Genomic DNA, 24262 nt, shown 5'->3' with positions numbered 1-24262 from the left:
AAAAGAAGGATGAGATGCACAAACTAATATTTCCATAAGTTAAAAATAGGTGCACAGAAACCCCCATTGCACATTTTGTAAACACTGTTAGAGATATAAGGATACACCTCAGGCACATTAGAAAATTTCTCTGTGGAGCAAGGGGAATGGAAATGGGCTGTAGGCATAAAAGGAAAAAAATGCATAAAAACATAAATACAGGGCTTTTGCCTAGACAGTGTTAACCAGGAACTGTTGCATGTGATAAATGCAACCCTCTGCTCATAAGGTACAAAACAAACAATAAGTCCTCAGTTTTTCTTTTTCTTTTAGATTTTAAGAGAAACCTAAAAAGGATTTTACTGTTACGTTTGAATGGTCTTCCTCCATAGCCCTCAGTATATCCCCTGAACCACAGTACTTAATGGAACAAAAGTAACCTTTGTAGGATCAGAACACAAAAACAGCACAAAAGCTGTGTAGAAACCACACGAAGGAAGAGCTGCTGTGAGCCGCCCCTCAGGCTCACTTCTGGAAACTCACCATCTGGTAAGTGCCCACCAAGTGGGCCAATGTCCATCACAGCAGGCAAGGCTATTCCAAATATGGTTCTCTTTTGTTTAAAAAAAAAATGCTCAAGGGAAGGTGGAAGATATGGCAAGTGCATGTAACTTATCCGAAGAGCTTTTGTAAAATATTTTGAGTAACACACCCTCTTTTCTCTTTTTGACGTTTTCCTTTTTAGTCTCTTATGGGTAATTTGTTTTTTTTGTTTTTTTTTTTTTTGCAAAAGTGATATCACATGCTGACATAACCTCATTTTACATAAATTACACTTTACATCCTTATCCCAGTTACCTTTCCTTAATGTTGCATTTAACAGTATTTTTCCATTTTGCTATATAGACTCTGTTACTGTCATTTTTAATGGCTGTGTAATACTTTATTGACTGAATATACCAGCACTTATTAGAATGACATTTAAGCCGCTTTCCCCTTATCCCCCACATATAAGTAATGCAGAAAATGCTGCATGTAACCTTTTCATATTTTAAATTAGTCCCTTAGGATAGACTCAGGAAATAGAATTACTGGGTAAAGGAGTGTATGAAAAGCATCTGTACTCTTGGTACAGATTACCAAATTGCTTTCCAAAAGGATAGTAGCAATTTACACTTACAACAGTAGTACATTCTTGTAGCAGTGGTGGCATTTAAAAGTTCTTAATTGCCAATTTTATAGCTCACATACATTGATTTTATTTTTGCATTTCTTTGATTATAAAGAGGTTGAAATTTTTCCAAGTTTGAGATTAGTACTTTTGTTTATATTACCATTGGGTGGTCTTGGGCTTTTCTTTTCTATTTTTTTTTTTTTAAGATTTTATTTATTTATGAGAGAGAGAGAGAGGCAGAGGCAGAGACACAGGCAGTGGGAGAAGCAGGCTCCATGCAGGGAGCCCGATGTGGGACTCGACCCCAGGACTCCAGGATCATGCCCTGGGCCTAAGGCAGACACTTTAACTGCTGAGCTACCCAGGCGTCCCTTCTTTTCAGTTTTATATAGCCTTTACCCAGTGTTTAGTTTTTGTGAATTCTGCAACTATTTTATATTTTCCCTTTAAAATTTTTAAAATTTTTATATAAAGTTTTTCTTTATAGGAACTGCTATGATTCTTTGGTGTTTTTTTGTTTTATTTTATTAGTCAAACAAAAATCAAGATACTATTTGTTAAATTTGAGAAATTTTACAGCATGGGGTAACGAAAAATGCACTGAACTGAACGCTTTGTAGGTAGACAAGACCAGGTCCCAGTCCCTGACTGTGATGTCCTGGCTGGGCGGATCACACAAGCTCTCTGAGCCTCTTTGGTGCCATGGAAATTATGACCCACCTTCCATGTGTGGGACTGGCTATGGTTATGAACAAACGCTGGCATGGTGGGTGCCCAGTAAACAGGGCTCCTTTTTCTGCTTCTTGCCTTCCAGATCCTAGGGCTGAGCGGGCTGTGCAGGGTGGCTGAGTGGCTGGTTAGGAAGAATAAAGCTGCACTGCTAACCCAGGACTGCTTGTGGCATGCCCAACCCTGCTGAGGCCTGCTGTTTCCTTCCAGGCAGGCGGCCTAGGGACTCACAGCAGTGGCTGTGCTTCTCACCAGTGGCCCTGAACAGTGGGGTTGTTGTTCTGGCATATCTGGTTACCAGCTTCCTGTTTTTCCTGTGTAGCGGTATTCTCTCAGTCAGCAGCAGGAGGGAAAAGAGTAGTCCTAGATGGGTAACCTGAGTTCTCTAACTCCTCCTGCAGCGGGAAAGTCTGGCCCTTCCCACCAGGGGCTCTGTGATCAAGATCTTGGGGCTGTGTGACCTTGAGCAGGGCTTGACACCAAGTCCCATGTGTGGGGAGGGAACAAAGAAAGGGAGAGCAAGTCACCATCACTTGGAATTCAAGACCGTGGTGCCCAGGAACTAATGCCAATGGATTTCAAACTTCCGCTGATTAAAGATTAAACTTTCATTTCCCACAAAGTGAATGTACCACACATTCCCATTATCTTCATATTCTGGGAAGAGTGGTTAAGTCATGAACAGGACTCAAATCCCAGCCCGACTAATTAGCTATGTGACTTTAAGCAAGTGACTTACCCTCCCCGTGCTTCAGTGTTCCCATCTGTAAAAGATTAAATGAGGTAGTGTGAATAAAGTATTAACACTATTCTAGGCCACACAGAGTGACCATACAATAGTTTCCATAAGGCCCTAAGATTTTACTTACTGAATTCCCTTTGAATCTATGGTTCTCAGAGGCTGGACTGCATTCTTCTATTCAGAGATCTGAAAATTCAGTGTAAAGGTAATTTGGTAAAATTTCTCAGTCATTTGAAGTAGATAATATTTACAAAGAATGTGCATCAATAGTATAGCAAACATATTCTTGAAAAATCAGTTGTAGGATATAATGAATATTTTTATTGGCTTTGATTTTTAAAATTTTGTGCTATATTCCCATGGAAAAAGTTTGCTTGCTACTGAAACAGATGTCCCTTTGTCCTGTCCTAGACAAATACATAGAGCCTGAATTACTGCACTGCACAGGGTGGGGGCCAGGGCCCTGTGTGAGAGGTGTGAGCTCAGCACACATGAATGTGGGGTCTGAGGTCTGGGGGAGGTGAGACGGTGGGTATAGCTCTTCTCAACTCCACTGGTTCCAAGGTCGAGGCCCCTGCCTGTGTGCAAAGTCCTGGCCTCTGCCCTGCTTTATGACTGTAAATAGAGCTTTGTTAGGTGGTGATTTTGTCCTGTGTCTTTCATGGGTGCTGGGACAGACACAGAGCCTCCAGTGAGCATAAAGGTAATTTAAATCACTTCATTCCCTTGATTCTTTCAAAACAGTTTATCATGGGCTGACTCAGTTTATTGCTGTACTCAGGAAATCAAAGCAAAGGGTGAGATGTGGTTATGGTGACTGCTGCGTTCACTTTTCCACAGTGTGCTTTGCTGACATGACTGAATAGTAAGTCAGAGTAGAGTACCCTTTGGGTTTCACAGACTTGGGAAGGTCCCTTTTGGTAACAATTTTTTTTTCTTTTTTTTTTAAGGTTTTTTTTTTTAAGGGTTTTTTTTTTTTTTTAAGATTCTATTTATTTATTCATAGACACAGAGAGAGAGAGAGGCACAGGCAGAGGGAGAGGAAGAGGGAGAAGCAGGCTCCATGCAGGGAGCCCGACGTGGGACTCGATCCCGGGTCTCCAGGATCACACCCCAGGCTGCAGGCGGTGCCAAACCGCTGCGCCACCGGGGCTGCTCTGGTAACAATTTTCAATGCATTAAGAACTTGAGTGGAGGCTGCAGAGCGATGACTTCCCTTTTGTTATTCAGCAAGAACTGGGAAACAACTCAGAGAAGGGCCAGTGAGAATGTGAGAGGAAAGTAGAGCTGAGTATCTGGAACAGAGTGGACTGAGGGATGAAGGAATAACAGTCTTCTTTGTCTTGGGTGCAAATTACCTGCTTCCTGTTCCACCAAACATCCAGCAAGAAGACCCTTTGGCAAATAATAGGGATTTCTTTGCAGGTCAAGAAATTTTCTTTAACATTTTAGTAGATTTCCAAAAAGGTTTCAGATTCTCTTACTAGGAAGGGCAAGAGGAGAGGTAGTAGCGAGAATCAGGAAGCTGTCCAAACACCTGGGTAGCAGGTGTAACCCTCTACAGAGAGAGGGAGGAGCAGGACTCTGATATGCTTACAAGTGAAAAACTGTCATTAGGAAAACCTCTTTAGTTAATTACAGTTCAGCATATTCATTTGTAACTTTAAAGCACTTTGATTTAGGGTAGCTTGGGGGAGTGCTTGCTTCGACAGCACCTATACTGTGGCGTCTTGGGGGGTGGGGTGAGGGTCCAGAGGTGATGGGACTGTCCCAGCAGGGAAGGATAGAGTACTGTGGCTCCCCTTGGAGGACAGGAGGCCAACTTCCTCTGCAGTCAACCCTGACCACTCCTTCCTTCCAGGCAGATGTTTTCAGGCCTCAGGTGTAAGTTCTGGAATACAGGTTTGAGTACCTGTCCTCTTATTGGTTGTGAAATATTTCCTTTATGGATGGTAGGTTTTGTATTAGGAGTTTCTGGGTAAGGTAAATCCATTAGGTGTTAGCTAGGCTTCAGGCTACCCAGACACGAGTTGAGCATAAGAGGCAGGAAAGGTACCCATGTGTTTAAGGTGGGAAAAAAAATCTTAGCTGAAGCCAGGTCTTCAGTGTGTGTGTGTGTGTGTGTGTGTGTGTGTGTGATGTTGGGGACATGGGGACCAGCCCAGGCTTCAGTAATAATGGGAAACAGAAATGTATTAGGAATCTGGTTATCATTTCAAAGGGCGTCTGACACTATAAACAAGGGACCTTAACTGCTTGAAGGATTTGGGAGAGCCTAGTAAATGAGTAACCTCTCCATTCCACAAATATTTTATAAACATTAACCAGACATTAGGCACTCTGTGATAAACCCTCACAAGTCTACACTGTTACTTCTGTTATTCTCTCTTCATCATCACCATAGCCCTAACACCCAGCCCTAGAATCTTTTCAACAATAGCTTCCAAATTTTATTTATTTTTTTATTGTTAATGGAAATATAGTTGATATTTACTTCAGGTATGCGACACAGTGCTTTGACAACTCTACATCACTCGATGCTCACACCATGACAACTGTAACCAACATCTATCACCATACAGTTATTACAATATCATATTCCCTATGCTGTACTTTTCTTCTCTGTGACTTATTTATGTTATACTGGAAATTTGTAACTTTTAATCCCCTTCACCTATTTCACCCATCCTCTTACACCCTTCACCTCTGGCAACTTTCGATCTGTTCTCTGTATTTATGAGTCTGTTTCTTTTTTTATTGTTCCTGTGTGTCTGTTCATTTGTTTTATTTTTAAGATTCTACATGTGCGTAAAATCACCAGGGTGTTTATCTGTCCCGCTTATTTCACTTTGGCTTCTACTATTTTTTTTTAAGATTTTATTTATTTATTCATGAGATAGAGAGAGAGAGAGAGAGAGAGGCAGGCAGAGACACAGGCAGAAGGAGAAGCAGGCTCCTTGCAGGGAGCCTGATGTGGAACTCTATCCCGGGACTCCAGGATCACACCCTGGGCTGAAGGCAGGTGCTAAACCACTGAACCACCCAGGGATCCCCATGGCTTCTACTTTTTAAATGCTTACTCTGTGCTGACACTCTCCTAAATGCTTTATAAGCATTATTCAATTTAACCTTCACAGTAACTGTCCTTTCCCAGATAAGGATAACTGACATTCAAAGAGCTTAAATAGTTTAATTAGAAACTTGATAGACATGTAAATGAAAAGTAGTATTTTAAAACCAAGTTCTACTTGATTTGTCCTCTACCTTGTATGCCTCCTAAATGAGCAAATAGTATAAACCTCACTAAGCTATACCCTTTATACTGAGACTGCCTGGAATGTTTAGGACTAAAATCTGTAGGTGACAGAACAGAGGGCATAATCCCTGCTTTTTCTTTTTCCCAGAAAGCAGAGGGGAAATGGTTTCTTAGAAGATTGTCTTGCTTTCAGGTGGATGTGAGACACTGCAAACTGGACATGTTTATTGATCTGCCTATTTTTATTTCAAGTCAGAATTTTGTGACACAGTCCAGCTTATAGATGCTAGAGATGAAGAAACTGAAGATCAGACAGGGGATTAGCCTTGCCCAGGATTACAGAGAGTAATGATGTTGCTCTAGGAATCTGCCAACATTGTTCTCTCTGTGTGGGAATATATATCTGCCCACAACTGTTTCAGGGCTTCTGTTCTTTTTTTTTTTTTCTAAGATTTTATTTATTCACTCATAGACACACACAGAGAGAGGCAGAGACACAGGCAGAGGGAGAAGCAGGCTCCATGCAGGGAGCCTGACGTGGGACTCGATCCCGGGTCTCCAGGATCACACCCCAGGCTGCAGGCGGCGCCAAACTGCTGCGCCACTGGGGCTGCCCCAGGGCTTCTGTTCTAATGCATTAGTCTGTTCATCTGTTCTTTTACCAAAATTGCATTTTCTTAAGTTACTATTGCTCTGTAAGTTTTAGTATCCAGTGAAGCAAGTCTGTTACTGGCTCTTTGCATTTCTTCTTAGAATCAGCTTATCTGTTTCTAGTTTCCATAAAACAAACAAACAAAAACTACTGTGGTTTTCTCTGAGATTGCATGGAGTCTATAGACCAATTTGGGGAGAATTGACTTCTTTACAGTATTGAATCTTCAAAACCATGAACATGGTATGTCCCTCTATTTTTTATGGACTTTAAAATTTCTCCAAATAACATTTTAGAATTTTCTGTGTACAGGTCTTACATATCTTGCACATCATAGTTTATTCCTATTTTGTATTTGGATGTCAGTATAAATTATGACTTTAGATTCTTTTTCCTTTCCTAAATATTTATTATTGATGTTTAGAAACACAAAAGATATTTTCAGACTGACTTTATCTCCCAAATAATTGTTGATTCTAGAAATTTATCTGAAGATTCTTTTGGATTTTCTATGCACACAGTCAGAAAATCCATGAATGAGATTCCCCCCTTTTCTTATACCTCCTTTTTTCCCAGTATGATGTAGGATAGAATTTGTGACTTGGGCAGCCTAGTCTTGTCCTTGATCTCTGTAGGAAGCTTTCAACATTTCACCAAGTATGATGAGTGCTACAGTTATTTATAAATACCAATTATCAGATTCAGGAAGTCCTTATCTAGTCCTAATTCACAAGGAATTTTATCATAAATGGATATTGAATTTCATCAGATTATTTTTCTGACTTTGATAAGTTGTATTCCGGCATTAAACCCATTTTGCTTGTGATGTATTATCATTTTTATATATTGCTGGATCCATCTCCGAATATTTTGTTTGGGATTTTTTACATCTGTGCTCCTGACAAGGATTGTGTATAATTTTACCCTTTGGTAATATCTGTGCTATGGTTTGTGTGAGATATGCGTTATTTCCTCCCTAAGAGTTTATTCAAAATTGATCTTATTTGTTCTTTAAACATTTGGATATTTTCTTTTAGTACTTTGACAATATTCCAGTGCCTTTTGGCTTTCAGTATTTTCACTAAGAAATCAACTGTCCATCTAATTTAAGCCCCTTAATGATAATCTGTCTTTTTTCCCCACTGGCCGCTTTTTAAGATTTTCACTTTGTCTTTGGTGCGCAGCAGTTTACTGTAAAGTGCTTAGGTGTAGCTTTCTTTTTATTCATCTTGTGTGGGGTTTATCTATTTAAGATATTAGATCTATGCTTGATGTCTTTTTTTCAGTTTTAAATTTTTTGGCTGTCATTTCTTCTGCCCAGGTCTTTCCTTCCTGTCCTATGGCTGTAACTGCATATCTATGATCCCTTCCTTCTTCATCCTCTGTATCTCTTACTCTCTCCCATCTTTATTTCCTATCCTTTTGTCTCTCTGAAGTTCAAACTAGGTATTTTCTTTGGACCTATCATTTAGTTCATTAATTTTCTTTTCAAGCTATATTTAAGCTGCTCTTAAACCTATCTATTGAATTCTCTTTTTAATGTCCTGAAACTTTCTTGCATTTCATGTTCTAGAAAGAGAGTGTGCAAATGAGTGGGGGAGGGGGCAGAGGGAGACAGAGAATCCCAAAGCAGAGCATGGAGCCCGACCTGGGGCTTGATCCAAGGACTCTCAGATCATGACCACAGCTGAAACCAAGAGTCAGACACTTAACCAACTGTGCCACCCTGGGGCCCTGCATCTGTTGAATTCTTAATGTGAGTTATTTTAAGTTCCAGGGTTTCTATATGTTTTTTTCTTTTGTTTTATTTTGCCTCTATTTCTCTGAGAAACTTTTCAGTTTTATCTTTGAACATACTAAGCATAGTTTAAAAAAAAATTCTGCATCTTAAAAAATAAAACTCTGTGTCTGATAGCACTTTTATTTTTAGCCATATAAGTCTGTTTCAGTTGCCTGTTGTTTTACTCAGAATTCATTCATATTGTCTTATATACTCATATACCTGGTTATTTTTGATTGAGTGTCAAATCATAGATGAAAAACTTACAGAAAAACCTGAGGCCTTCAGCAATGTTATCTTAACTTTCAAGAGAATTTATATTTGCTTCTGGCAGGCCCTGTAGCACATCAGCAATCTGTTATCACTGCCATCCAGTCTCCAAGATTGAGAGGGCCTTTCTATCTGTCAGGACCAGTCTGCTTGTGGTTCACCTTTACTCTCAGAGCGTAGTACTTTGGGAATAAGACTCTAATTTTAGATCCTCTAGTTCCACAGGCTGTCCAAAGCACTGCTCAGCCTCTCAGCCTCTCAGCCAGCTCTTCCAGAAACAGGCACTCTTGGAGGTAGTGTCCCCAAACTCCAGGCTTGTCTCTCTGGACTTCTCTCTTCTGAGTTTTGGCTTTGTTATTCTTCATTGCCTGATAATCCTCCATAATTTCTAGCAGAATTTTAAAAATATTTTTCCAGCTTTTTTCATTGTTCTCAGCAGGAGTGTTATCCACCTGAATTACCTAGCCTAACGTTATTTCAGTGTTTTTTTTAAATGTGGTACTTTTATTCACATGGCGCTTGATGTGGATTCAGTTGTGTCCTATAGAAAGACATGAGGAGAAGTCCTAAACCCCAGTACCTCAGAACATGGCCTTATTTGGAAATGGGGTCATTGCAGATATAATTAGTTAGGATGAGGTCATATTGTAGTGGAATAGGCCCTTAATCCAATGGACTTGTGTCCTTATAAGAAGAGGAGAAGATATACAGAGACAGAGGCACACAGGGAGAAGACATCGATGTGAAAACAGAGGCAGATACTGGAGTGGTACATCTACAAGCCAAGGAACACCAAGGGTTACCAGCAAACACCAGATGCTAGAAGAAGCAAAGGATTCTCCCTGCAAGTTAAGGAGGACCTATGACCCTGCCGATACCTGGATTCAGACTCCTAGCTTTCAGAACTGTGAAGTGGTAAATTCCTATTGCTTTAAGCCACCCAGCTTAAGTGGCTTTGACATGGGAACTCTAAGAAACACATATGTTGCTTTATAGTTTACAGAGTATTTCCCCAGAAACCACAGTGTTTGTTCTGCACAACTATCCTGACAGGAATGTGGGCAGGTAGGCGGTGCCAAGTGAGATCAGTTAGAGAAACTGAGGCCCAAAGAGGAAACATCTAGGTGCCACATATTAGGTGCACAAGTCACAGGCAAAGTTTGGATTGTACCTAGGTGTCCTGCTTCTTTCTACCCATGAGATGCCACAATTTTTGTCCAACTTCATCACATCTCTCTAGTGTCCTAGGTCAAGAGAGGTTCCCAGTGACCCTGGGCTGATGTTCATTGCTTTGGAGTTGAAAAGAATGTAACATTTACTTGACTGGGCAGTGTACACATCCATTTTTGTGTTCATTCATTTGTTCAGCAGACACTTACTGAGCACTAAGGACCTATGTCTGGGTGAGATCAGGGCACAGTACAGGGAAGGACAAATGCAGGAAGGATAGAACAAGGACTCATTTTTTTTTCTTCAGGAGCTCACGGTCCAATGGCAGAGAAGATACACTTCATGACTAAATTATCGTAACTTTTAAAATAGAGCTTAGCAGAGTATGAATAATTTTACTCATGCAAAGTGAGTTTTCCACTCTGGTTTATATACAAATGAAATGTAAGAAAGCATTTATGTATCCTGTTTAATATTTATGGCACATCTTTTGCCCTAAAGTGTTAGACACTCTCATTGTAATTATTTAGAAAATGATCTGCTGATAAATTGTCCTAAATCATATCACAGTATAGGTGAATAAATTTAGAATTTATTAGATTGATGTCATCTGCTTGAAAATGTAGCCTTACAGCAAATGCCAGACCACAGTGTACTTACTAGATATAGTTTTACTATTAAATGTTTCTATTTAGTACACAGTGTTACTCAGTCATCAAATTTTTATTTATAACTTTCAAAGGAGTGTTAAAGGAAGTGTTGGACAGTTCCTGTCCTCAGCTAGAGACAAACTGTAAGTGATGAAGCCTTCATTCTTTTATTCATTCAACCTTAATTTGAGTGTCTAGGCAGGCAATAGGGATACGGTGTTGAGTAAGGCACAGATAAGCAAAGTGTAAAATTCAGTGCTATGGTATTTGACAGTAAAAAATTGAGTAAAGAGCTGGATGAGCAAGTGCCCAAAGGCACGGTAGGAATTAAGGAAGGGGGGCACCTGGATGGCTCAGTGCTTGAGCATCTCCTTTCGGCTCAGGGCATGATCCCTGGTTCTGGGGATCAAATCCAGCGTTGGGCTCCCTACAGGGAGCCTGCTTCTCCCTCTGCCTATGTCTCTGGCTCTCTCTGTGTGTCTTTCATGAATAAATAAATAAAATTTTTATTTAAAAAAAAAGGGAGGGGGGAATTAAGGAAGAGAAATATGGGTTGGAGTTTTGGGGAAGAATTTTGGAGTTTCATGGAACTGGGCCTTAAAAGGTTAATAAAGGGCTAGGGTCTAGCGAGAGCCTGGCAGGTTTATAAAGTGAGGAGAGGTGGAGAGCAGAAGCAAAGGCAGAGGCAGGGAGCAACCAGAAATGTACAGAAGGGTGCTCCAGAAGGAACATAGGCTTAGTATACTCAGTTTAACATGCATATTTGCTTTGTGAAGTAAGAGAACAGATGATGATCAAGCCTGGTGCTCTAAGTTATAGTCTCTGTCAGCCTCTAACCAACTCTGACTTTGTGCAGACCACTTCATTTCTTTATACCTTTAGTAAGGAACTCAGAAATCCACGTGATATCAGGACATTCCTCAAAGTCTAACTTGTCAAAGCCCCTTCCACCCCTGTGCAGTCTGCTCTCATTGCTTACTTCATCAAGCCAAGGCTTTGCCAGCTCTGGAAGTCCCTATGTCTGTCTGCTTAGGCTGGCTGGGGTCCATGTGGCCCCCTGTGCCATGTGCCCGGTCTTTTCTTAGTGCCATGACCCTGCTCCCAGATTGTCTCACCACCTTTAGGGACACATGTGGAATAGTTCCCAAGCCTTCTTGCATTTAATGTATTCTTGGAGCACCCTCAGCCTATAAATGTGGTCTGCATCTCCTGGGAGATATCATCTGAGCTCACATTTCTAGAGGATTCTAACTTCATTCTGTCATTCTAGTCACATTCTGTTTTCATGTAACATGTACTCTTACTAGTTCTCCATCCCATGTTCTCTTGCTTGAATATGATCATGAACAAATAGACCAAAACTTATATTGCTTTATGGTGACGCTAAGAAATTGTATTCTTCAATTATGATAGAGTTGTTTCTCATTTGTCTTTTTGCATCAGGTGGGATCTTAAATAAATGACAGTGCCTGGAGCTTGGAAACAATTTGAGTCATTCACCCAACAAACATTAAGAACTTTATGTGATCGGCTGCTGTTAGCCAGTCAGAACCATGAAGAAAGTACTGTTCCCTCCCTCCTACAGGCTGTGCTACCTCTCTGGAAGGAGAAACAGGGCCTAGAGAATGTTGAGAGGAGAACCCTCAGGGACACTGTGGAAGTGGCAAGAGCATCTTTTATTGTAATAGGACTTATGTCAATGGGAATACTTGTCATTTAAAAGACTGTACGTAATATACAAGTAGATTATGTGTGATATCAGTGGTTTTTAGACGGCTCAGAAACCCCCTTGGGTTGAGTGGATCAGATTTGGTGCTTCCTGCCCCCTTTTGCCCCCCACACCCCACAGAGCGGCTCTTCTCAGCTTGCAGTGTTTTATATTAGGGTCCTTGTATGAGTTACCTTTTAAAAATGACCATCTACTGATATTTTAAAGCTTGGAAACTAGACTTTTCTATAGAAGATACTCTACTATGGACTCTGGACCCTTGGGAAACTGCACTTAGGGTTTCATGATCAGAGTATCCTTGCTGTTTCCAGGAGTCTGCCTTAAGATAGGCCCCCCTCACTGAGGACATTCCAGACAGTTTCCTCAATTTAGAATTTAAAACTTTTCCCTTCCCTGGAAAAGCAGTTGTAGAATTTTGCCTCAAGTTAATCATTAACACATGACAGGACAGAATCTCTGAATACGTTTTCACCTCCATCTTTATTTTAAAAGTGAAGTGTGAGAGAGCCCAGAATAGGAATAGGCGGGGCAGGTGTGGAGGACCGTTTTTTACAGAGGAATTTGATGACAATAGGTATTTGCTAATCCAAAACCAGGTCCTGGGGAAGTTCAGGGATTGGTGGGAGGCTGCAGCAGAGGAAGGATCCTCAGAGACCAAATGGATGGAGGCCCAGGGCTCCCCTTTCTCAGGGTGATGGGCTCTCCATCAGTCTCTGCCCTCAGAGACCCTCCTGGGTTCTGGCAGCTGTGCTTGGCAGGGCCTCAGGGGAGACAGAGAAGGAAGTTTGTTTGCAGGCATTCTCCTCAGTGAGTAAGCCCAGTGAAGGAATCCACAGGATGGTTGGAGAAGGGAGCTGGCAAAAGCAGGCAGGAGCCAGAAAGCTCATCTAAGAGGGTGGAGAGTTATGGAAGCCCTGAGGTGATTCCTTCTCTCAGGTTCTGCTAGAGGCTTCAATAACACTCATATTTCCTCCTAGTTCTAGAGGTCAGAAGTCAAATCAGCTTTGCTGGCTTCAGGTCTGGGTGTGGGCAAAGCTGGGTCCTTCTGGAGGCTCTATGGGGGAATCTGTTTCCTGACCTTTTCTGATTTCTGGGGCACCTGCATTTTTTAGCTCATGACCCCTTCCTCACATCACTGCAGCCTCCCGTTATTTCTCACATCTCCTACTTCCTACGTTGATTTCTTGGCATCCTTATGATTACATACAGGGCCTATCTGAATAATCCAGGGTAATCTCCTCATCTCTAAATCCCTAATGTAATCAAGTATACTAATTTCCTTTGCCATAGAGGTAACATTTCACAGGTTCCAGGGATCAGTGTGTGGCTGCCTTTGATGGGGAGTATCGTTCAATTTCAACCTACTGTAGGACAGAAAGGATTTAGCTGAATCCTGAGAAATGATTTCTGGATGAAAGACAGGAATTCATATCTCCATTTGAGGTCTTTGAGCATGTGCTACAGCACCCTGTCTTGGGGGCTAAACCCACCTGGTGGCCAGAATTGAGCTCCCTGGACCTTCCCTCCAGCAGATGGAGTGCTGTGTGGCCTGTGCCAGGTCTTGGTGAGACTGAGCACCCGTGAGGGCAGCTCTCTCTAGAGCTGACTTATCTGCTGCGGCAAGCAGGGGTGTGAGCTGCTGGAACTGCTCAGGAAGGAAGCAGTCTTCTCCTCCTTTTAATTGGCAGCTTGAGCTGTGCTGTAACTTTGCTCCCCCTCATATCAGCTGTGTTTCCGCAGGCTGTGAACATCTGCCCTGGTGCTTTAACATCAGAGTGGAGGGGGAGACAAGCCCTATTGGGCTCCCTGGCAGGAGATGTGTGGGAGGCCCGGGCTCTTTCTCACTTGGGTCTGTGGATGGTTGAGGTCCATGCACAAGTGGCATTTTCATTTTGGAAATGTCCTCATGAACAGTGGTATTTTCAACAAGTGACCTTTTGGGAGGGAAGACCAATGCCTGGCTCAAGACTGTCCATCCTTTCACCCCTGCTCTGTGGTGCTGTCAGCCACTAGGGATTTAATGTGGATGCCTTCCCCTTGCCATATGGATGGGTGCAAGTGTTTTGGCCTGATTAGCTCAAGTTTAAGGGGACGCTAACAGTTGAGCCCAGTTCTAGTCTCTTCCCTGCTCCAATCCCCATGAGCCCTACTGCCTTCTGCATTTCTGAGCCCCATGGACCTGGCTCCACCAGCCATGGGCTGGCATCCAGGTCCCTCAGCCTCTCTGAGCCTCAGTGAACCAGAACCCTCATGATAGGAGCAAGAGAGAGAGGGAGCCAAAAGCACCATCCTCATAACTTTCTCACCCATGATTTTATCTCTTCTCTCATCCTCTAGAGGTGGCCAGCACAAGGCCTTTTATTTACCAGCTAACAGAGTTTCCCTTTGGAACGGTTCAGTGGCTCTCCTAAGGAAAAGGCTGTTGGGGACAGGTGCTGTCTGGGATTCTATACACTGCTCCCATGTGAGGAGTACCCCTCTGTCTGTGCTTGGCTGGCCGGTGTAGCACACGCCCCATGGCACTGTCTCTTTCACAGTCGGAAAGAGACCCAGAGAGGGTGTGGGACCAGTGCCTGTTCTGCCTGACCTATTTGACCCCAGCCATAGTCCATATGCCCACATTTAGAGGCGGTGTTATAGGTAGCTGGGTGTGTGTGTGTCTGTCCCCTCCCACTCGTCAGTATGCATGTTTTCCAAGGACAGAAATGTTTCTTTCTTTAACTCTTTTTAAGCTCTCAGTGCCTCATCAGCATCTGGAATATAGCTGGTGTGAGAAAGCAGTCCCAGCCCCTATGACTGCCACCACCACCATCACCCACCCACTGACTCACTCTCACACACACACACACACACACACACACAATGTGTACAACTTTAAAGCTGATGTGCCACTGTTACAACTTTCTGAGGCCTTCTCAGTGTGGTAAGCAGACATACCTCCTATAAGAGTGGTCATTACAACTCCTGATGATCGTGGGACAGCCATTTCTTTTTGTGCCATGTTGTCTTGGGCCTTGCCTCTGCGGAGTTCACATGTGCTTGGGGACTTCTTCAAGTCAAGCAAGGGGAATGAAGACCTGTGCTTAGAGAGGAGAGATAGCTGGGGACAGCCCCGTAGAGTTCCCATGGAGAGGAAAGTGAGGGCAGCTACATCTAGCAGTGGCTACAAGTTACCCTGAGTTTGATTCTTGAATTCTTTCTTCAGACTTGCAGTGTTGTGGAGCATGAAGGCCAGGGTCTGTCTCCAGACTGAGACTGAGTGGCCTGAAAAACAGTACCCTGAGGTACTTGAAGCAGGGGCAACTGACCAGTTGGATACCCAAAGTGAAATCAGATCTCGGGACACGAATTTGGCTGGGAGTTCCCAGTTGCTCTGTCTCATGGAAAGATTCTCCCTCTCTGCCCAGGTAGAGAGGATCAAGATGTTATTTTATTGGAGGAGCTAGCAAACATCCTTATATCTAGTACCAGATAAATCCTTACTAAATAGATTGCTACTCCTTTTCCTCACAAAAGCACCTCTGTTGAGTTATGGGTTAAATTAGCTTTTATGGGCACCTTATCACTCTTTGTCACATGGTATTTATGGGAAAGAGCATTCCATATCCCAAACAAGTGATTGGCAAAATGAGGCTTGTGAGCACAGCCTGCTTGCCAGCCAGGGCCTTGCCCCCGCCTGGCCTGGGGCATCGAAGTATGTCTGCAGAAGGACTGCTTTCAAGGCTGCATCCCAGCCCAGCCTCAGAGCCCATGAGCCTGCAGGACTGTCCCAGCCTGTGGGTATTAGATGAGCCAAGGCTGCCCTTCCATCAGGGACAGCAGGGGGTGAGTTCATCAAGCCTTCTTGACTCTGTTTGGTGTTACCTCATCTCTTGTTACACTGCAGCAACCTAGCCTGGGCTAGGTGGAGCCACTGAGGGACTCTGAGCAGGGAAGGACCTCACCACATCTGCATTTCAGTAGAGATTGCTCTGCAAGAGTGGGTGCTGAGAGACCTGTCATCAGCCAGGCTGTTGCACAGGTCCCGGAGAGGGTGGGGTAGTGGCGTGGGCCAGGATGATGGCTGAGCAGATGGGAGAAGAGCCTGTGCCTAGCAGCAGGTTGGTTGTGGGGGATGTGAAAGGGAAAGCTGAGGTCACTGTCCATGTTGCTGGTGTTCCTTTAGAGGTATGGAAGTAGTCACCTGGAGGAAGGAGCCCCAGGGTCTTCTTTGAGGGAACCCTAAAGATGCCATGAAGAATTCCAGAGGACTGCATCCCAGCTGATAGTTCAAATGTGTTCTTAAAATATCTGATCTTGGCAGAATGGAACTCTGTGTAGGAAGAATCACATGGTACTACTTATTCCATGTTCAGTCCCCCAAAGTGTGGCGTTTATTTTGAAATATGTGGTTTAAGCATTTTTTATCTCAAGAGGTTTCCTGGGGTCGTTTGTTAATATTTTTTCCATTTATAAAGATTATACACCCTAGAAGATTCCTGGTTAAGGAACAAATAACTAAAAAATTTCTTATACAGTCATGCACTTATGGGAATTAAAAATGTGTGGTTAAAACTATAAGCTGCTGACAGTGACATTTAGTGGCATATTTCCATCTGAATTATTAAACTGTTAGCTAGTTGATGCGAACAAGCCTTCTAGGTATTCCTTGCTTTTGTCTATTTTTTTTTTAAATGAAACAACACACTTACAAAGCAAAACAAAATCCAGACAGTTTTAAATCACTTACTTAGGCTGTCAGGAAAACTATGATCGTAGGAAAGGAATGACACGTGTAATGATGAAATTTCAAAATTAACCTGAAAACATCTGTCCATATGCATGAGAGCTGATGCCCGTTTTCATCCAAACGTCACAAACAAACTCTGCTATTTTACCTTTCTCTTATTAAAATGAATCAGGGAGGGATCCCTGGGTGGCGCAGCGGTTTAGCGCCTGCCTCTGGCCCAGGGCACGATCCTGGAAACCCGGGATCGAATCCCACGTCGGGCTCCCGGTGCATGGAGCCTGCTTCTCCCTCTGCCTGTGTCTCTGCCTCTCTCTCTCTCTCTCTCTCTCTCTCTGTGACTATCATGAATAATAAAAAAAAATAAAAATAAAAAAAAAATAAAATAAAATGAATCAGGGAAGAGTTTCTGTGTTTGAAAACTGGGCATAAGGAAGACAGGTCTCTTACCATACACTTCAGACTCATCCAAGGTGAAATTTTCTTTGCCTTAAAATTCTTGAGGTAAGAATTCAGAGTTCATCATGATTCATGCTAAAGTTGTTTCGATTATTTGGCCTAGAGAGAGAGAAGGAGTGCTGTGTGTCCTGTTTATGTGATGAAAATAAATTTCTCTAGGCCAGCCATTTGCTCTTTTGTCCCTTGTGGTTGCTCTCCCACGATTGAGAGGCTTGTTTATCCATGCGAAAAAGGAATTCGAAAGAGTTACGAAGTCCAAAGTTGATATTTAAAAGACCAAAAAACAGGGACGAGTGACCCAGTGCCAACAGCTTTTCCTTTTACTTGGAGACTCCCCTGTATTGTAGTTACTAGCTTTTCCAGCAAGGGTGAGAGGGCACCATGAGGAATTATCCTGGTGGGTAACCTGGAAAACCTTCTGGGCTTGTGTTGATCTTCCTGCCTCCACAATTGCAAAATAATGACAAAAGTAAATATTTAGGGCCAGGTTTATTTTGGTCAGACAAGTTCCAGTCTGGTTTCTAAAATTAGGAATTCTGCGGGATGCACGTGGTTTGGGGCATCCTGCCAGAGAACTTTGTCTCAGGGATGTTCAGTTCTCTTATTTGTTGTTCCTTGCTTGGAAATGTGCATCTAAACCTCCTCTTGTGTCTGTCCATCTGGGCAGACCCACTGCTGATGGTCAGAAGGCTCTACCCAGCTAATTTGGGTAGGTTCCTGCCCCCCTGCCCTCACTCCTGCTTAGATGAGGATCTGAGCCTGCCGTCTGCCCTTCGTACACTGCCAGACAAGCCTTCCAAGAGCACAGCTCTCATCCTGTCCCTCCTCAGAGCATTCACTGACACCACCCCCACCACACACACACACACACACACACACACACACACACACACAGACACTGCCCTCAGATTAAGGGCCCTCCCTGCTGTGGTCCTACCTGGTGGGACATCCTCTGCCACCAGCCAAATTGGCCTCCCCGTTGCCCCCCAGACACACTGCCTGCCTGCCTGCCCTTGTAACTTTCCATTTGTCCCATATAAAAGTCCCCCCATATCCCCTCTGTCCATCTTTCTAGGCCCAGCTGCCTTCCCATCTCCCCTGGGGACCTTTTCTGTCCAAAGAAGCCTTAGCCAACTACTGTGGATACTCGCCCGCATCATCCATCGTTGTCTTGTTCCCTCAAGCCCAGTGCACAGGAGGTACTCAGGAAACATTTCTGTTAGGGCTCTCTGAGTGCCCAGGTTCCCCCTCAGGAAGCTGCCTTGCCCTATGAAAGGCTGCCCTCCCACTGCTGGTCCTGCGCTGGTCTCTCTGTTCTACCCAGACCTGTTCAGCTCTTTGTAGAATGTAGTAAGTGCTGCTGTCAGTCACCCTGCACCTCTAACTGAGGCTGTGTTTGGAGTGGGAGGAAGGGCTCATCCACAGGGCCTTGCCTTCATCTACCTTCTTGGGTAGAATAGAAATAAGCAGGGCCGCTTCGTGGGCGTGCATTCTGGTACCTCACAGAAGGCCCCACACTAGGTTTCATGCTCTGCTGTTACTGTCTTGAAATCCTCACTTTTTAAGCTAGGAGGCTCTGAATTTTTATTTTGCACCAGGTCCTACAAAGTATGCATCTGGTCCTGGGAGGAGGGCAGGTGCTGATAGACAAGGTAAGGGTAGGCAAACATTACAGAAAGAGTGCTGGGTGGGATATGTGTGGAGGCCATTGGAAAGTGGGTAACAGAAGGAGAAGTGGAGAAGATACATCAGTTGTGAAGTTCCTTCCTTATAGGGGTAATAGTTCTCCAAAGCCAGGACTGTTCCTCAGGGCTGATAACCCCATAGGACCTGACTTTGGCCCTAAATAGATTTAAGTTCTATCATACGCCTGCCATTTTTATGGGCTGTTTCAACTTTCCCATCTTAATCAGAGGAAGAGCCCTACCTGACCTAGCCTCTCACCACTGACCTCCGCTCCTACCACTGTCTCCTCAATTAGTCTGTTGCAGCCATATTGGTCCCCTTGCTGTTTTGAGCATGCCAGAATGCCCCCTACCTCAGGATATTTGCACCTGCATCATCCACTCTGGTTGCATGAGAGCCCAGAGTGCTCTTCCTCTAGAAGGCTTGCCTCTGCCTCCTTCAGGTCTTTGCTCAAGTGTCCCCTTATCAGTGTGGTCTTCCCCCAGATCCACTATTTGAAATCACACACACACACACACACACACACACACCTCTTTTTCTGCTCTTTCTTGCTTTACTTTGATCCATAATACTTATCAACACCTAACATACTCTATACATGCTTATTTACTGTCTGTCTCTTCCCCTGAAATATAAGTAAGCTCAGTGAAAGCAGCGGTGTTTATAAGTTTTGTCCACCTAGAACACTATCTGACACATAGTGGACACTAAGTAAACATGTGCTGGTGAATTCACTGCCCTCTGGGGGCTGACAGTGCTGCTAATTGAGACCACATTGTTTTCCACAGGGACTGCACCATTTTGCATTTCCAGCAACAGTGCACAAGTGTTCAGTCTCTCCACATCCTTGCCAACACTTGTTATTTTCTCTTGTGTGTGTGTTTTTGTTTTTGTTTTTTTTAAGTAATGGTCATCCTGGGGATCCCTGGGTGGTGCAGCGGTTTGGCGCCTGCCTTTGGCCCAGGGCGCGATCCTGGAGACCTGGGATCGGGTCCCACGTCGGGCTCCCGGTGCATGGAGCCTGCTTATGTCTCTGCCTCTCTCTCTCTCTCTCTCTCTCTCTCTCTCTCTCTGACTATCATAAATAAATAAAAATTAAAAAAAAAAGTAATGGTCATCCTTACAGGTGTAAGATATTATCTCATTGTGGTTTTGATCTGCATTTCCTTGATGATTAGTGAAGTTGAGTATCCTTTCATACACATGTTGGCCATTGTAGGTCCTCTTTAAGAGAAATGTCTTTTCAAATCTTTTGTCCATTTTTAAAATCAGATTGATTGTTTTGTTTCGCTAATAAGTGATAAGAGTTCTGTATGTATTTTGGATATTAACCCCTTACCAGATATATGGTTTGAAAATATTTTCTCCCATTTCATAGGTTGCCTTCTCACTCTGCTGATGGTTGCCTTTGCTGTGTGGAAACTCTTTTGTTTGCTGTAGTCCCACTTGTCTGTTTTTGCTTTTGTTGCCTACACTTTGGGTGTCAATATCCAAGAAATCATTGCCAAGATCAGTGTTTTTCCCTATGTTTTCTTCTAGGAGTTTTACAATTTTAAGTTTTAAGTTTAAGTCTAATCCATATTGAGTTGATTTTTGTGTACGGCATAATATAAGGGCCCAACTGTATTATTTTGCATGTAGATGGTATATAGTTTCCAGAAATACCATTTGTTGAAGGGACTACACTTTCCTCATTTTGTAGTCTTGACTCCATTGTTGAAGATTGTGAAGATCATTTGACTATGTATGTGTGAGTTTATTTCTGGGCTCTCTGTTTTGTTCCATTGGTTTTTATGCCAGCACCATACTGTTGTGTAGCTTTCTAATGTTTTCAAGTCAGGAAATGTGAGGCTTCCAGCTTTGTTCTTCTTTCTCAAGATTGTTTTACCTATTTGGGTTCCATATGAATTCTAGGATTGTTTTTTTTTTTTTTTTTCTATTTCTGCAAAGAAACAAGAAAAAGCCATTGAGATTTTAATAGAGATTACACTGAATCTGTAATTTAACAACATTAAGTCTTTGAATCTATGAACACATGCTGTCTTAGCATTTATTTGTGTTTTCTATAATTCTTTCAGTAGTATTTTGTAGTTTTCAGTGTACATGTCTTTTGTTCCCTTGTCTAAGTTTATTCCTAAGTAATTTCATTTTTTTGGATGCTATTGAAAATGCAATTGTTTTCTTAATTTCCTTTTCATTGTTGGATTGTTAATTGTAAGCAGATGGAAATGCAACAGATTTTTTGTACATTAATTTTGTATTCAACTTTGCTGAATTCATTTATTAGTTCTAATAGTTTTTTATGGGATCTTTATGGTTTTCTATATATAGGATCATGTTATCTGTGTTGAGACAGTTTTTGCTTTTTTCTTAATAATTTAAGTGCCTTTTACCTCTTTTCCTGTCTAATTGCTCTAGCTAGGACTTTCACTGCTATGTTGAATAAAGGTGGCAAATGGGAATCTTTGCCTTGTTCCTGATCCTTGAGGAAAAGCTTTCAGTTTCTCACTTGGAGTATGATGTTAACTATAGGCTTTTTGGAGGGGAAGGGGCATTTCATAGGAGAGATATGTTTAACTGTAACATAATAACAACAACAGCAAAACTATGGGCTATATTTATAAAAACACTTACTATATTGAGATTATTTTTTAATCCTCATTTTTTCCTGTTTTATTATGAGTTGGTGCTGAATTCTATCAAATGCCTTTCTGCCTCTGTTGAAGATCACGTGGTCTTTATGTTTCACTCTGTTAATGTGGTGTATCACATTGATTTGTATATATTGAGCCATCCTTGCAACCCATGGATAAATCCCACCTTATGCACATGATCCTTTTAATATGCTGTTAAGTTTGATTTGCTGGTATTTTGTTAAGGATTTTTACAGCTGTATTCATCAGGGATATTATTGGTTTATGCTTTTCTTTTCTTGTAGGTCTTTATTTGGCTTTGGTATCAAGATGAAGCTGCCCTTATAAAATGAGTGAAGTGTTCCATCCTCTTTAATTTTTTGGATGGGTTTGAGAGGGATTGCATTAATTCTTCTTTAAATGTTTGATAGAATTCTTCAATGAAGCCATATGACCCTGGGCTTTTCTTTGTTGGGAGATTTTTTATTTATTTTATTTTCATTTTTTATTACTGATTCTGTTTCCTTACTCATTATTGATTTTCTCTTTCTTTATGATTCAGTTATAATCTTTTTTTATTTCTGAGATATCAGTTCTAATGCCTCCTCTTTCATTTTTTACTTTATTGAAGTCTTCTTTTTTTCATTAATTAGCCTAGCTAAAGATTTGTCAGTTTTGTTGATCTATGCGAAAAAACAACTCTTAGTCTCATTTATTTTTTTCTATTGTCTTTCTAGTCTTTATTTTATTTCTGTTATAATTTTCATTACTTCCTTCCTTCTGCTAACTTTGGGCTTGATTTTCTCTTCTTTTTCCAATTCTTTGAGGTATAAAATTAGGTTGTTTATCTGATATCATTCTTATTTAATGTAGGCATTTGCCACTCTACATGTCCCTCTTTGTACTTTTTCTACATCTCATAAGTTTTGGTGTGTCATGTTTTCATTTTTATTTGTCTCAGATATTTGTGATTTCTTCTTTGACTCATTGGTTTTTCAAGTGTGTGTTGTTTAATTTTCACATATATGTGAATTTTCCAATTTCCCCTCTGCTATTGAATTCTTGTTTAATTCCAGTATGGTTGGAAAAGTTATTTGGTATGATTTCAGTCTTCTTAAATATGTTTTGTGACTTAACATGTGATCTGTCTTGGAGAATGTTCTGTGTGCACTTGAGAAGAATATGTGCTGTGCTGCTGTTGGGTGTAGTGTTTTGTACATGCCTCGTAGGTCCCTTTGGTTTCTTGTGATGCTCAAGTCCTCTTGTTTTTTCATTTGTCTTCTCTCTAGATGTTGTGTCTATTATGGAAATCTCCTACAATTATTTTGTCACTGTCTGTTTCTTGCTTCAGTTCTGCCCATGCTTGCTTGCTCTGGTGTTGGGTACACACACATTTATAGTTATTGCCTTTCCAGTGAATTGACCCTTTGGCCATTAGATAATGTTCTTCTTTGTCTCTTGTGACAGCTTTTTTGAAGATTTTATTTATTTATTTGAGAGACAGTGAGTGAGAGAGAAGAAGGGGGGAGAGAGAGAGAGAAAGAGAGAGAGAGAAGGAACAGAAGGACAGGCAGCGGGAGAAGCAGACTCTCCACTGAGCAGGGAGCCCTACATGGGGCTCGATCTTGGGACTCCAGGATCAAGACCTGAGCCAAAGGCAGATGCTTAACCAACTGAGCCACCCAGGCACCCCTCTTGTGACAGTTTTTACTTAGAATCTATTTTGACTGTGTAACTATAGCCACTCTCCTCTCTTTTGGTTACCATTTCCATGGAATGTCTTTATCTATCCTGTCACTTTCAGCCTATGTGTATTCTTAAATCTAAAGTGGGTTTCTTACAGACAGCATATAGTTGGATCTTATTTTTTATCCAGTCAGCCACTCTGTGTCTTTTGATTGGGAAGTTTAACCTATTAACATTTATACTAATTACTGATAGGGAAGGTTCACTATAGCATTTTGTTTTCTGTCTTGTAACTTTTAGTCTCTCTTTTTTTTCTTTTTAGCTGTCTTGTATGTCATTGACATTTTTGTGGTGACATGCTTTTTAGTTCTTTCTCATTTTCTTTTGTCTCTCATCTATATGTATTTTTTATTGTTATCATGGAAGTCATATAAAACATAGTTATAACAGTCTATTTTAAGCTGATAACCAAGACCATTTTTAATCTTGGCACAATTCGGGGGAATAAGACACAACAAATGGATTTTTTAACTTCTTCATTTTAACCTTCCTTTAATCACTTTAATAGAAGTAACTAGAATTAGTGGATGTATATTTTATGAGCCTAATGCAACCAAATCCCAATGGTATTTTTTTTAGAACTTGATGAGTGATTCTGACATTCATCTGGAAGCATAAAGGGGTAGACTATCCAAGAAATTTTGGAAAAAAATAATAAAGGGGGACTTGTATTGTTTAATATAAAACAATAAACCTACAGTAGCAAAGCTTTGTATTACGGGCACAAGCAGGGGAATGGAGTGGAATAAAGTGGGATGGGAAGGGATAGAATAGAATAGAATAGAATAGAATAGAATAGAATAGAATAAAATGCCCAAATCAGTGTATGAAGGTGAATTTTAAATAAATATTATTAGGATATTTGATATTTTTTTAAGATT

General features: G+C 41.7%; 1 protein-coding gene across 6 annotated transcripts in view; it reads left to right on the top strand.

Annotated features, from left to right (window-relative positions):
- Nucleotides 1-24262, top strand: part of CTDSPL (CTD small phosphatase like) — a 114938-nt gene that overhangs the window by 46286 nt on the left and 44390 nt on the right. For 2 of the 6 annotated variants that reach the window (XM_077865817.1, XM_077865815.1), the window contains exon 1: nucleotides 3673-3784. The exons of the other annotated variants lie outside the window; for them this stretch is intronic. In XM_077865817.1, coding sequence (XP_077721943.1) covers nucleotides 3688-3784 — 97 coding nt within the window. In that variant the 5' untranslated portion in view covers nucleotides 3673-3687. Of the gene's footprint in view, nucleotides 1-3672; nucleotides 3785-24262 lie in introns of those variants that run through there. 6 annotated transcript variants of the gene reach the window in all.

This window comes from Canis aureus, chromosome 22, assembly GCF_053574225.1.
Source record: "Canis aureus isolate CA01 chromosome 22, VMU_Caureus_v.1.0, whole genome shotgun sequence".
Lineage (NCBI taxonomy): Eukaryota > Metazoa > Chordata > Mammalia > Carnivora > Canidae > Canis > Canis aureus.
The sequence above is the reverse complement of the archived record's forward strand: the minus strand, read 5'-3'. Positions and strand labels throughout refer to the sequence as shown.